Source organism: Labrus bergylta, chromosome 17 (assembly GCF_963930695.1).
Source record: "Labrus bergylta chromosome 17, fLabBer1.1, whole genome shotgun sequence".
In the NCBI taxonomy this organism is placed as follows: domain Eukaryota; kingdom Metazoa; phylum Chordata; class Actinopteri; order Labriformes; family Labridae; genus Labrus; species Labrus bergylta.
The window spans coordinates 5,246,511-5,260,661 of NC_089211.1; the positions used below are offsets into that span (position 1 = coordinate 5,246,511).

Sequence of the window (14,151 nt, forward strand, 5' to 3'; positions counted from 1 at the left end):
GTATGTAGAAGTTTCTCCTGATATTAATCTGCCCGTAGCTTCAACCTGCCTCACAACGTTGAAACTGCCTCTGAAGTGCCGAACATACCAGACTTTCACAGACAATCTCAAGGCATCTGTGAGAAGTACAGATTTTGGGTTCGGAATGATCTGATTGTAATATACAGCCGAGACCTTGATTTGTTCTAAAGATGCAATATCGTTTAAAATGTGTTTCAAAGTAGTGGCACAGTTGTTTGTTGGAAGAAATTGGTTCATGCAACTTAGACTTTGTTAAAGTTTATTGACCATTGTTACCATTTGTTGACCAATTTAATTTGTTAAAATTGTTAACAGTTTTGTCAATGAATTCTTCTGGGGAGTAATGGAAATAAAAAGTCAAATTTGTTTAGCTCTGTGTTTTGATTTCACTTTGAGCCTTATGAATGCACCTCTTTGCTCTGCACTCACTCACATTTATTCAACTGGGGAAAACAAAACAAATGCATTTAGACTGAACCTAGAGTGTGTCAAAGATTGACAAAGTCACTGTCTTAACTGCTGGACTGCGGCACTGTAGATGTCAACTGCATCTAAGAAGGGGACATTGGGGTCAGGTAATCTGGCCATATCTTCCTCAGTCGTGTCCTGCTGCAACTGCACTTCTGGGATTTGAACTCCACCTCCAAGGTCATCGTAGCCATACGGCCCATCCCAATTAATTCCATAATCTGCCTCCACCTTAATACAAATTGAAGACAATTATAGTTTAAAGTTTATAAACTCTGGATTCATTGTTTTATCAAACTGGATATGTAAAGATAGTGTATCTAAGTTGTAACATTCAAAAGCTTATAATGTTTACTTATGGCTTCAATTCTCTTAATCTGAAAAATCACATTATTTGAAATCTAACCATATCATTAGTTTAGGCATTTTAAATTTACAATTAAATAGTGGTTATTCCAACAATACACCTAAACATTGTTATATACCTGATCAGGATCTTCAACATTTCTGAATGTTGTCCAAAGTTGGTATGGAGACTGGCTTCCCGCTGTTCTCAGGCTGTGATGGTTCCAGGCCTCCATAAAGAAGGAAAGTTGCCTCTGAAGTTGAGGCAGAAAAGTCCAGTGGAGTGCAAAAAGGTGAACCTCATCATCAGGATTCAACATCCCCTCTCTCTCCATGTTTCGGAAGAGAACATGGAACACATCAAGGACTTGGGTGTACACATCCCTCCACAGACGTCCTATCCTGAAAAAGGAAATTGTGTTTTGATAAAAAGAATACAATGTTCAGAGTAAATTGTAAAGTTCTGTTATTGCTTTATTTATGTGTGTCTAACCTAAACGGTCTTGGATGAGTACTTAATTAGACAGTATAACTTAGTATAAAAATGTCTGATATTAGAAAGATGAGCAAAGCTATACTTTATAAAGATGCATTAAGTCTTATCTGGGTAATAGGAGGAGGGTAAAATCATCAAAATAGTTCTGCAGAAAAAAATTGAGGGCTAAACAAACTCAGTCCAAATAGACACATTGAGGTGGAACAAGATTTTATGACTAAGGCCCATGATTGTTTTTGCCAAGCAACCACAGGAATGAAAAGTGGAGAATTGTAACCTTATATGTACTATTGAAACTTACCGTTGGTTATGGACACTTCTTCCTGTGATGTGGGAGTTACGGTTCTCTCCCCGGTGTTCCACCATGTAATGGGGAACCTCAATGTTCTCACCACCCTTGTCAGAGCGCACACTGGATGGCACACCAAATTTGCTGACTGCACCACTGAAGCTCTCCAACACTGTAGACGCTCGATTGTTCGTTGCAGCAGACAGATAAACAATCAAACGGCTAAAGCCATCTATTCCACCGTGAACCACAAATCTCCATCTATTGGTAAAAAAAGAAGAAAACACACACTATTAAAACCAAAAAGGCATCATATAGTATAGTATGTATTTAATAATGTAAGAATATAGTGCCACCAAAAGAAAATACCGGATTAATTTGTGGTTTCCATCTATATGCCACATTGCATTGGGTGCAGGAACAGAGTATTGCCTGCGTCTAAGAGTGCGATTTGCCATGGCCCGCAATTCCGTCCCATCTGGGTCCACTCTTCTGAGTGAATCACGTACCCTTGGAACTACGGAAAAAATGAGAGGAAATGTTTAATCGGAAATCTTTTGTAAAACATGCCTTTTTAAAATAGCAGGGGAGGGGTCGATCAGTCAGAGATTAACATAAAGAAAAGTTTAGATTCTGCCAAAAGCTGCAACTTGTAGTCATGCAGCCTGCATACCAGACACACTCTCTCCCTCTCTGTGACGCCAAGTGATGTGGTCACGATATCAACAAGTTTAAATGGACTTCATTTATATGGCTATGTTTCAAACTTACTTTGCACTCGCAGTCCTCTGGCACGCAGGAATGATCCCATCATTCTGTAACCGGTGTTCCGGTGATTTATGTGGATTTCGGCTATGACTGCATCCAGCTCTCTGTCACTCACGGAAGAGTATGTGTCAGATACTCTATAACAGAATAAAAAACAGTCGTTTCTGAAAAATAACCTTAGCAAAAGCAAAATACTTTGTAATCCAAACAATGCGAGATAAGTTATTAACCTTAATCCGTTGCTTCGCATCCTTCTACAGATGGTCTGGTGGCTTACTCCAAACAGCTCTGCTATCTCCTTCACTTTAAAAACAAATAGTTCTCAATCGCTTCGAATGGGATGTTGATAGCTGGCCCTTTTCAGACACCGACACACCAAGTTGATCAAGGATGGAAAACAGATTAACTATGGCAACTTCATTAACATCCGTGTCCGTGATGGCAGAGTATTCTGCGAAGGTCTCGATCATCTGTTCGACACGGTCACGGCAATCGGACTCAGTAACAGTATTCTGTTCCACCAATTCAGCCAATTCTAAGAGTGATAATACAACCCTGTCAGGAAATGCCATAATCGCTGAAAGTTTAGTGCGCTCTGGAAAGGTCCACGCTGATTGTCACCTGCATCACAGTGGAAGCTAAAGTCGGCACCAGCGTTAAAGATGCACACCGCCACCTATTGTATTGGATGCGTAGCGCGGTCGGCCTGTGAGCTGGAGTCTGACGTCACTTTCCTGCGTCGTCCACTTAGACATTTCGTTTTCGAGTTGGTTTGAATTATGATCACTTTTTAGCACGGCAAGTTTGAAATGGAAAAGCCAAAGACCTTTTCGTTTTCATTTGAATGATGTCATACAATATGCATACATAGAGAGTAAAAGTATAATGCAAACTGGATGACTGAATATTCATTTTAAATATAGGTCAAATAATGCTCCTATATTCTGAAAATTAAAATGTGTTTCTGTTACTGCATTTTCATTTTCAAATTAGCATTTTCGTTTGAATTATGATACAGATTTAGCGGGGCATTTTTTGAAAATGATAAAACAAATGTCATTTTCTTCATTTTAATTTAGTCAAAGAATGTGTGTTTTTGAAGTTGAAAACTAAAATTCAAATTAGATAAATTAATCATCATTTTATTTTTGAGTCAAATAATACACTCATATTCTGAAAATTAAAAAGCATTTCTGTTAATGCATTTGAATTTTGATCACTAATCGCTTCCATAACAGATAAACTTTAAGTTTTTAAATGCTATCTTAAAATACAAAAGAGCAGGTAAAAGACCTTACTCTTTGTTGTATTATTTTCCAAAGATCCAACATAAATCCGTATGAGCACTTAGGAACATATAGCAATATTATTGCCATTTCAAACATTTTGCAATATGCTGACTATCGCAATACAATATATTGCGATAAAGCTTAATCTTTCAACCATTGCTATCCTGAAAAAGCACTAAAAGGCTACCAGCAGTACATTACATGCAGCACCCGCCTGGGGAAGACACTGGATAAATGTTATGGTTCAGTTCCTAACGCATACAGACCTGTTGCTCTCCCCCCTCTTGGCTCTGCTGACCACCATGCCATCCTACTTGCTCTATACTCCTGTAATAAAGAGGGTTAAGAAAGTTGTTAAGAACATCAAGCAGTGGACCAACGAAAGCATTCTTATACTACAAGGATGCTTTGAATTCACTGACTGGGATAACCTCTTAGCCCCCTCCAACAACATTAATGAGCATGTGGACACTGTTTCATCGTACATCTCCTTCTGTGTGGACAACATCATCCCCTCCAAAACAGTCACAGTCTTCCCCAACAATAAACCTTGGATCCCCAAAGAGCTCAAGGAGATCCTCAACAAGAAGAAAAGGGTCTTCTTCACCGGCTCCGAAATGGAGAAAAGGGAGGTAAACAGAGAAGTCAAGCACGCCATAAAAACTGCCAAACTCAAGTACAAGAACAAAGTGGAAGAAAAATTCACACAGGGGAACCTCCGCTCAGCTTGGCAGGGCCTCAAAAACATGGCTGCTGTGAACACTGCTGCTACCAACATCAAAATATATGGACAGCAGCACAGTCCCCCAGCTGTGGAAACACTCCACAGTTATCCCCATCCCCAAGAAAAGCCCCGCCAAATCACTGAACGACCTCAGGCCTGTGGCCCTCATGTCTCTGTTGATGAAGGCCATGGAGAGGATCATAAAACAACACATCATCAGAGAAACCGACTCCCAGATGGACCCGCTACAATTTGCTTATTGCGCAGGCAGAGGTGTCGATGATGCAAAAACATTCATTATAGATACTGTTCACAAACACCTGGAGCACCCCAACACCTCAGCCAGACTCCTGTTTGCAGACTTCTCCTCTGCATTCAACACCCTGCAGCCTCACATCCTGGCTGACAAACCTTCAACAACTTCAACGACCAGCTTATCCTGTGGATATTGGACTTTCTGACCAACAGATCACAGAGAGTTCTGGTCAACAACACCTTCTCCAACCTCCAACACACCTCAACTGGCTCCCCCTCAGGGCTGCATGCTCTCACCTCTGCTCTTCATCCTCTACACCGATGACTGCAGAACCACACAGCCAAACTGTCACCTGGTGAAGTACGCGGACGACACAGTTCTCCTGTCTCTGCTGTCAGGCCCCTCTCAGCACCATGGACCAGTTCTTCAGGAGTTTGTGGAGTGGTGTGACAGCTCCTGCCTCGAACTGAGCGTGAGCAAGACCAAAGACATGGTGGTGACCTTCTCCAACAAGCAGAACATCAGCAATCACCACAATCCATGGGAATCCTGTCGAACTAGTAGAGGAGTACAAGTACCTGGGTACCATCTTCGACAGCCTGCTGAAATTCTCCTCCAACACCGAGGAGATTCTCAGGAAATGTCAGCAGCGAAAATACCTCCTAAGGAAGCTCAATTCCTTTGGAGTCAGTAAGAACATTCTTCTGACCTTCTACTACTCCTTCATTGAGAGCATTATTACTTTTTCTATAACCTGCTGGTTCCACTCCACCACCCTCCAGAACAGAAACCACCTGCAGAGCACGGTCACAGTCTGCTCTAAGATCAATGGACTACCTGTAAGGACTTTAACAATGGATAGCCCATAATGATGCAGATGCTCTGAAAGACTGACCACAGGCCGTACCTTATGATCAAAGTCAGCTGCATAATAGCCATCAACTTTATTAAAATGTACTATCTTTCAGCCTATCAACATTGCTCCAGTCCTAACCGGGCACTACCATTGTTATCTCTTGTTACCCCTGTTGTCTCTTATCCATCATTGCACTACGGTCACTTTATTTATCTAATTTTTACCTTTACAGTTATATTGTATATATTAGTTCTGTTGTTCCATTATTCACCATGCACCTTATTAACTTATCATTTAGTATTTGCCTACTTGCACATAGCTCTGTATGTATGTATTTATTTCTCGTTTACTGCACATAGTTCTGTTTACATCTGTTAGTCCGATCACTGTACACTCATATGTACTCTTTAATATTTTATATTTTGTATTTTTAAGTTAAGTTTAAGCTTTAAATTGTATTTAAATTGACACTTTATATTTAGGATAAAATGTTTCGTCTACTTGCACTGTTGTTAATTTACTGCTCTGTGTGCCTTTTTTAACTGCATATTTTGTCCACAAAACTAAACTAAATCAAGAACTGTTCAGTCAAATACAAGAAACATTCTCAGTCTCTTCATCTCACTTCAGTCTTTTTATTTCTACAGAAGAGGAGTCAAACCCACAGACTGACCAACACTGTGATAAAAGTCACACCCTGTGAAAGGCTGCATGAACGTCACAATCTGATCTGTTGGTATTTCAGTCTAATCCAATTTGAACATGACTTTTTTTCTTCTAAAATATCGACAGTTCGCTGCCATGAGGCGATATAATATCGCCACACAAAATATTGCGATTCTAGGCTGTATCGATTTGCCCGCCCACCTCTAGAAATAAGTCTCTAGGAATATCTCCAGTTCAAATACACTGGAAAAGATAAACAGTTCAGGGAGGTGGTTTCGCCACCCTTGTGGGTGAAACATTTTCTGTACCCCCCCACACACACTACTGAAATGTTCTATCCTGCTTACATTTAAGTATTTGAAATATGCAAAAAGTAACTGTTTAAATAAAATAAAAAGATTTCACTAAAACGATTTCAAAGACAAATGGAGTATCAATATTTTGAAACAGCAGATTTATTTTTAATGTTTTATCCTTAGGTACTTAAATACGCTTTTTTAATCTACTACTCTCTAAAATCTATCTAGGCCACATTTTAAAGAAACATGCTGCTCTCTTCTGGCTCATGAATTAATAAAGGATAAATATTGACCTACAGATACAAATAAAAAGTACAAATATATGAATAAATCAGTGATCATATTTAAATAAAGCCTTGGAGCATTCAGTAAAAAAATAAAATAAAAGGCATCTTGACGCCAAACGCACTACAGCCCAATGCTTGATGGCGTATTATGAAGCTAATAAACCTTTAATTTCCCCCAATCATCTTTAATTTAAACTCTTTTTTTTCAGTTTCATTTCTAATGAAATTTGATATGTCAGCAACTGACGTGGTTATCTCCACATTTAGATTGCTGTAACTCCCTCTTTTTAGTAACTTTCAAAAGGCCAACACCCACGTCAGCATCTTGTCCTCGCCTAAACGTAAAAGAAGCCTGCAGTCGTTAAAGAGCAGAGGGGTTGTATGTGATAATGTCTGAACAAGAGGAAATATGTGTGTACCTTTTCAGACTCTTTGAAGTCATTCGTAGTGGTTCATATGAAAGTGACAGAAGTATCAGAGCAAAGGATGAGGGACGGTATGTCAGGCACTGAAGACATGGTTCATTATTTTCATCAGTGACCAAATATCCACAGAGTCGTCCTCCTCTCAAGAACAAACAGGTCTTATGAACTAATTATCAAAACCTAAAAAACATGAAATACACAAAATAAAAAAATTCATGAACAACTGGAAGTCTCAGCTGGTGCGACCAATCAACCTATCCTTGGGCAAGACACTTAACCCCAAGTTGCTCCCACTGCGTCATTGGCGGCATATGAATGTGTATGAATGGGATTATATACTAATGGACACTACATAGCAGCCTCTACCATCAGGGTGTGAATGGGTGTGAATGTGTAGGTGTGACCTGCGGTGTAAAAGCTCTTTTGAGTTGTCAGAAGACTAGAAATGTGCTATACATAGATATCAACAGGATGCCGACTTCATTTCTGATGCATTCAAGGAATGCACAAGATATTAACGCTGCTTGGCTTCTATCGCATGGCATCCAGCAGATCTTTCTCTCAAGATTATTTTTTTAAATTTAGATCAATTAGTTAGCTGCCTAAAATTGATTGAGTCAAATTGATAAAGATTCTCCTACGTCTCTGTGAGATCAAAGGGCAGCTCTGGATGCTGTTGGAGGCTCTGTTCAGATCACCACACGGTTCATCAAATCATTCACTGTACAACTAAGGAAAGAAATTCATTCTTTCCCTCCCAGACATGATGTGAAGTATTGATATGTCATTGTCTATGGCTACTTCGTTTCAAAGGCAACTTTCCTCCCTTGTCTATATTTATCATGCAGGTATCATGGTTACCGCGGGTAACAACAGTCCATAATGTACTGTCAGTAACGTAACATCTTGCTGTAGTCTGTAGCTGGAAAATTAGACAACCAAAGTCTGTTACCCAGCGCTGTGTTCGGTCCAGAAATACAAGATATAGCTCCTGAACGCACGCACCTCCTTCTGTGTTTCATCTGACCACGCAGCATGCAGCATGTGTTGCAGCTGCAGCCAGTGCACAGACACACACACACACACTCGCTAAATGAACGGTGTGTGTCACGTTTTCTAGGTTGAACTTTTTATAAACAGAAAGGTTTATTTTTTATTTTTTTGTAAAGTTGACATCACTGATGGAAGAAAACAAATACTGTTATTGAAATGATGCAGCTTTTCATATGACAGTCAGTACTACGCAGATTTTTAAAAGCACTTTCTTCTTTCCTTGTATTTATTTTGTGTTTAATTCACTTAACCTCTCCCCCATGATAGCACACTTTGAGAGGGGAGGAAATAAATGCAAAGCATCGTTTACTTCCCCCCCCCCAGAAAATGTACAAAAATAAAGATGTATAAGGCTGTATAAAAAGTAAATATATGAATATAAACACATTCTAGCTGTACAGAGAACTTAAAGGATCTTTGGTCTGGATGATGGCCTGATTACACTCCCTTCAAGTTACCTTTGCAATGCTCTGCTGGCACTAGCTCTGTTTTATCAGTTCTTGTGTAAATCCTCGTTGCTTTAACTAAAAGTCCCTGTATAGTCAAAAAAAGGGAAAATGAAACAGTCAGTTCTCCATCATTTATCCTCACCCCCCTGGTTCTTATAATCTGTCATCTACAGTCACATTCAGCCACACACACTAACACTATCCACAGGAAGCAGAGAGCGCAGCGCTGCATGCTGCACAACAAGTCTACAATTTGAGGAAATCCACTGGCACGCATTAATGAGGGGCAGAGCGCTCACCCGGCTAACATGTAAGTATGCACCTGTATTTGAATGTTCATCGCTATAGGCTGCTGACATTGGTGTAAAAAAATATACATTTTGGATTCTTTGAGAAAATAAATCGACAAAAAAATCTACAAATCTGCAGGTTGCAAGTTGGACCATGGTATAAAAAGCGTATTAAGATACACATACTGGGAAATGTATGCAGCACAAACCTGATTTTTTTGGCAAAGTCAGGGCTCTATGATCAATTCATACTTCATCAATCCAGAATTGTTCTCATCACGATACAACAGATCATTATTTTAAGTGTAAAGACAACATTCACTGCAAAATATTTTTAAAAATGTCCTGTTAAAGTCACTTTAATATTACTGCAGGACTATTTTATTCATCTTAAATGTTTTTGATAATAATTATATTTAATTAGTAAAACCAAAAACTACATTAATAAAGCTAAAAAGAAATTATAATAATTTACCTAAATTTTACTGAAAGTAAAATCCTCTCACTGACCGACTTTAACTCTTAAATAAATAAATAAATAAAACCCTCAAAGGCTTGACAAAGGTTCTTCTGTGTTAGTGTGCCTTTAACAATCAAAGAACAGACAGTAGAAGTTTGACTTTCAGAACAGTTGGTGGTGTGACTGATAAAGTGTCATTTCATGAGAAACAGAAACTCACTGTTCGATCAGGTCGCTGACACAACAGAGTCAGGAGGTGGGATCTGGAATTATAACGCTTACAGAATCATGATTTATACTGGCTTCAAAGAAGAGCATGTAACTTGTAAATGTTAAAAATATATTTAATAAAAATGTAATTAAATTAAATGTACAGTAGAGTTACGTTCAGGTATTAAAGGCAACGAATGTCCAATCTTTTTTAGTACAGGGTTACTATTAAGTGCTTTATGGTTCTCAGCGGCTTTTTAAAATGCAGTTTGATGCACATTACCAAAATAAAAAGTTTTTTTTCTAAATCCTACACTATAGTTACAAATATTTAAAAATATATATTTTCTTTAATGATAACAAAATGAGATAAATAAAGTGTCAAAATTCTTGAAATCTTAATCAGTTTAAAAAAAAAGTTATTATTATGTTTAAATGATCATACTGTATTTATTTTAATTCACGATGTAGATAGGTGCTGTTTTAATTCCTGTGTTATGATATTTATTTGGCTGCAACAAATAGGGGGATCATCATAAGGGAATTTTATATTTGCATGTGCTTTTTAAGTGTGTGTACTCCACACACACTGAGTCCTCCTGAGACAACACTTGTTATGAATTAGCACTACAAAAATAAAGATTGACTGATTGATCAAGAGTCACTCTTATGCATCATTTTTTTTGTTGATTTACAAAAGCTTCATTTGTAAAAGTTATATTTTCAAAATAGTTAACAAAAATCTTTCTACTCTGCAGGGCTGCTGTTCTGCTGTGCCTTTTTAAGTAAGTCTTTCTGTTTGACAATTTTTTAATGTAAGTAGATGATGTCAACTGAATAATGTTGTACTCTTCATAGTCATTGTATTGTCAAGGTTAATCAACCTACTGTATAATGCAGCATTTAAAACTCTTCACTGTGAGAGTTACATACATGTTTTGTTACCTATTGGACAATATACAAATCAGTATCTACATTTCACAGATAAACTGTATCAGTCTATGCACTGGCCCATCTAAAAAATTAGGTTCCTCTTATCTTCCTCTTATCGTATGCAGCTGCTCCACTACTGCATACATCTACTCAACCTGCTACTACGAATGTAACTCAGCCTACCACGGATGCAACCCTTACTGCCACTGATCCCGCAACCTCTTCACACAAACACTCCGCTGATCCCATCTTCCCTCTGTAGTGCCTCTGTTACTACCTCTGAAGAAAGGGGATCACTTTGTGCCCCCATTATACCTCTGAGACATTCATACTGGAAGTGAAACATCACAGGTTGTAAACATCATGCCTTGTAACGGCAGTCTGAGTAGTGCTAAAGATTCTGCCGCCATTCAAAATACTTTCTGAGATTTTAAAAATGTATTTATTAATTTTTAAGTGTCTTGCCCAAGGACAAACTTTAAAGATATTTTTTTTGATGAAAGGTCTCAATTTTAACTGCATGAAGGCTATTCTCCTGTGCTCCAACAGGACCCACTGCAGCTGCCATCATGCCAAGATCTTCATCCTCATCATCATTTTACTTAAGTGCGCCACAATCCACTCTTCCTTCTGTTACTGTTCCTCCATTTAAAACTGAAAGCGAATCCTCTTCAGCGGCAGCACCAACCACAATTGTCCTGCCTCCATCTACTCAACCTGCTACGAATGGAACTCAGCCTACCAGGGATGTTGATGACAACTCTCCAGTCTCTACTCAATCCTTCAATCAACTGACAGACAGACAAACAAGCACCATCACCATCAGGAATGAACCTTCTGTTATATTCCAATCTACCAGAGCCCAGGACTCTACTTCAGGTCCCGATCCGACATTTGTGACCCGAAATTCACCAGCCACCACCAACACCAGCAATGCTAGGGGCAACACCAGTGGTAAGATAATTGTCTCTTTTAAATAGAATTCCTCATGGAAACTCAAGATTACACGCTTTAGTTAAAGGCAAATATTCTACAGCCATGTTAGCAGCTCTGTTATGCTGCTTTCACTGTCAGTACACTTTCTAACTGAATGGCAGTGTCAGCTTGTAAACATGTTGGGACCAACATAAACTTGCCAATAGTTGGCAGCTATAATGTAAACCACCTTAGGATAGTGTGTTTGCATGCTAACATTTGCTAAGTAAAACAAAACCACCTAAACCAAATGCACAAAACCAGACAGCTATGCAATGAATAAGGTAGTGAAAACTTGATTTCTATTCTCCTGTTCTCCAACAGGACAGACGGCAGCCTCAACTATCCCACCATCTTCAACCTCAGCTTCATCACTATATTCAAGTCTACCACAAACCTCTGCAGTTGTTCTGCTTTCAACGTCTAAGAAGAGGGAGGTGATGGAGGAACCTTCATCAGCAGCACCGACCACATCAGCACAGCCTCCATCTCCTCAACCTGACCTTTCATATGCTGATGTAACCGTTACATATTCAGCTAATCCCACCAGGGATGCAACCCTTACTGCCACTGATCCCACAACCTCTTCATCTCTTGACCTAACATCTGTAACACAGAATGGACCAGCCACAATCACAGCCGCCACAGCTGACAGCAGCAGCATCAACAGCAGCTCTCTTAACACAGCAGGTATGTTGACCCAAAGCAAAAAAAAAGGTAAAAGATTTTGTCATTGTGCAATTCTTAAACAGCGCACAAAGCTCAGCTGTCATAACGCCTTAAAGAGCCCATATGATGCCCTTTTTGGGGTTCATATATTTAATCTATGTACCTACTAAAGTATGTTCACAATAGATAAAGTTTGAAAAAAGTGTCTGTTTTCATGAACTGCCGCTCCATGCACCGGCTCGCTTCTGACTCTCTCTCTAAGGCTCTGAAGTGCCCACGTTCAGAGTCCCCACGTGTGCCAAATCTTTTAGCATATTGGGAATGCAGCCACTTTGGCTCAGAGATGTGGCAACGATTCCTCGACTAACTCGTATAATTCGAGGACAGAAAATCATCGTGGAAAATTCTTTGCATCCAAGCATCGGACGTTACTTCCGGCCCCGGCACGCGACCACTACAATCTCCGTGCACGTAATTAAACGGCTGCATTTTGTTTTCTGTTCCTCAGTATGTTGTTCTCCTCTCTTTTATGGATGTTGTCATTCCATTGGATTACACATAGCATTGATATAAAGGCAAATATTCTCATTATAACATTGTGTAGCGGACTCTGTTGCTTCGGCCACTCCTTCCGCGTTGTTTTTTTACGTCACGTCTTACCTCAGGAAACCGCCATTCAAAATACTTTCTGAGATTTTACAAGCTTATTTATTCTTTTTTTTGTGTGGAAAATACAAATTTCACTGATCAGTGGTTAGAGTGTGCACTCCATGTACAGAGACCAAAGTCATTTATTAATGCTTAAAAAGGTTTGCATCTCTAAGTACTCAGGTAGGAAGTTTCATAGTGCTAACTTCAAACATACTGAGATTATTTTTGTGTTTGTTATAAGGAAACTGGATGCAGAGGATATTAGGGGAAGAATCAGTTATATTTGAACCAGTACGGTTGCCTGCTTCCATCGCTGCTACTAGTGCTGGTATGTTGTTTTCCTGGCAAACCGAGGGGGGGCGTCCAAAACAGGGATGTGAGGGTGCCTTAAAACAGCCTACCTTCTCTGGTCCAAACAAAAACAGAGAATTCAGGACCGGAATCTAAACTTAATGGGACATACTGGCTGCTGCATTGTTGTCAGAGAAGCCAGCACTTCAACAAAAGCATATTTCCTTAATGTCTGATCATATAGTAAGGTCATTGTATCCTCTCCTTTGAAGACATTTCATAAGAGGAGGGTCCTCACCACAGGCTAATGCTATGAGGGGTCCATGGCATGGTAAAGTCTGGGAACCCCTGGTTCAATGAAGTTATGTAAATATGTTTCTATGTGGGAATAGGAATGGCTGAATCTGTGCATCAGTTCTTAAATGATTTATTTTGTTTCATAAACTCAGATTATCTGAATGTGGTGATATAATTTATTGTTAAATCTATTTGATGCCTGAAAAGCCGAAGCCACTTTCTGAATGCGAGTGCTGCACTCTGCTGGAATATATTATTAATTACAACCAAGATAACACTGATTGAATTATAATAAAACCCAAGAAAATACATAGGATGTACATAAATATGGAAATCGATGTATTACAGCAAACGTATTAACCAGTTTGGAAATGTGACATTAATGAGGATGATGAAAGAGGTAAAATATTAAATAAATCCTGCACTCACTGCATGCTATCATAGTTAATCCTAAATGCATATGGATATTGATCATACCAGTTCCAACATAATCTCTTACATGTAGCAAACCAGTAATACAAACTCTAACAGAGCTAACTTTAAGTGATATTACCAGTAAGTGTGTCACCTACAATGTAACTTCCTCCTTTCATTTCAAAGCCTTATGCAATCTGCTCTGTAAGGTTTGAATGTGAAGTCATCACGTAGCCTCGCCCCCAGGCTCTTCTGATTAGTCACCTACAG

At 39.1% G+C, this 14,151-nt stretch overlaps 1 protein-coding gene across 1 annotated transcript; it reads right to left on the reverse strand.

Annotated features, from left to right (window-relative positions):
* Positions 1 to 525: 525 nt before the first annotated feature.
* LOC114918130 (uncharacterized) lies at positions 526 to 2,514 on the reverse strand. Its single transcript, XM_065965797.1, has 5 exons — positions 2,391 to 2,514; positions 1,989 to 2,136; positions 1,632 to 1,880; positions 1,134 to 1,236; positions 526 to 720 (listed from the first exon to the last, which is right to left on the reverse strand). Exons 1-5 carry the CDS (start codon positions 2,431 to 2,433, stop codon positions 526 to 528), a joined length of 738 nt encoding a protein of 245 aa, XP_065821869.1. The 5' UTR covers positions 2,434 to 2,514.
* Between the last annotated feature and the right edge of the window lie 11,637 nt (positions 2,515 to 14,151).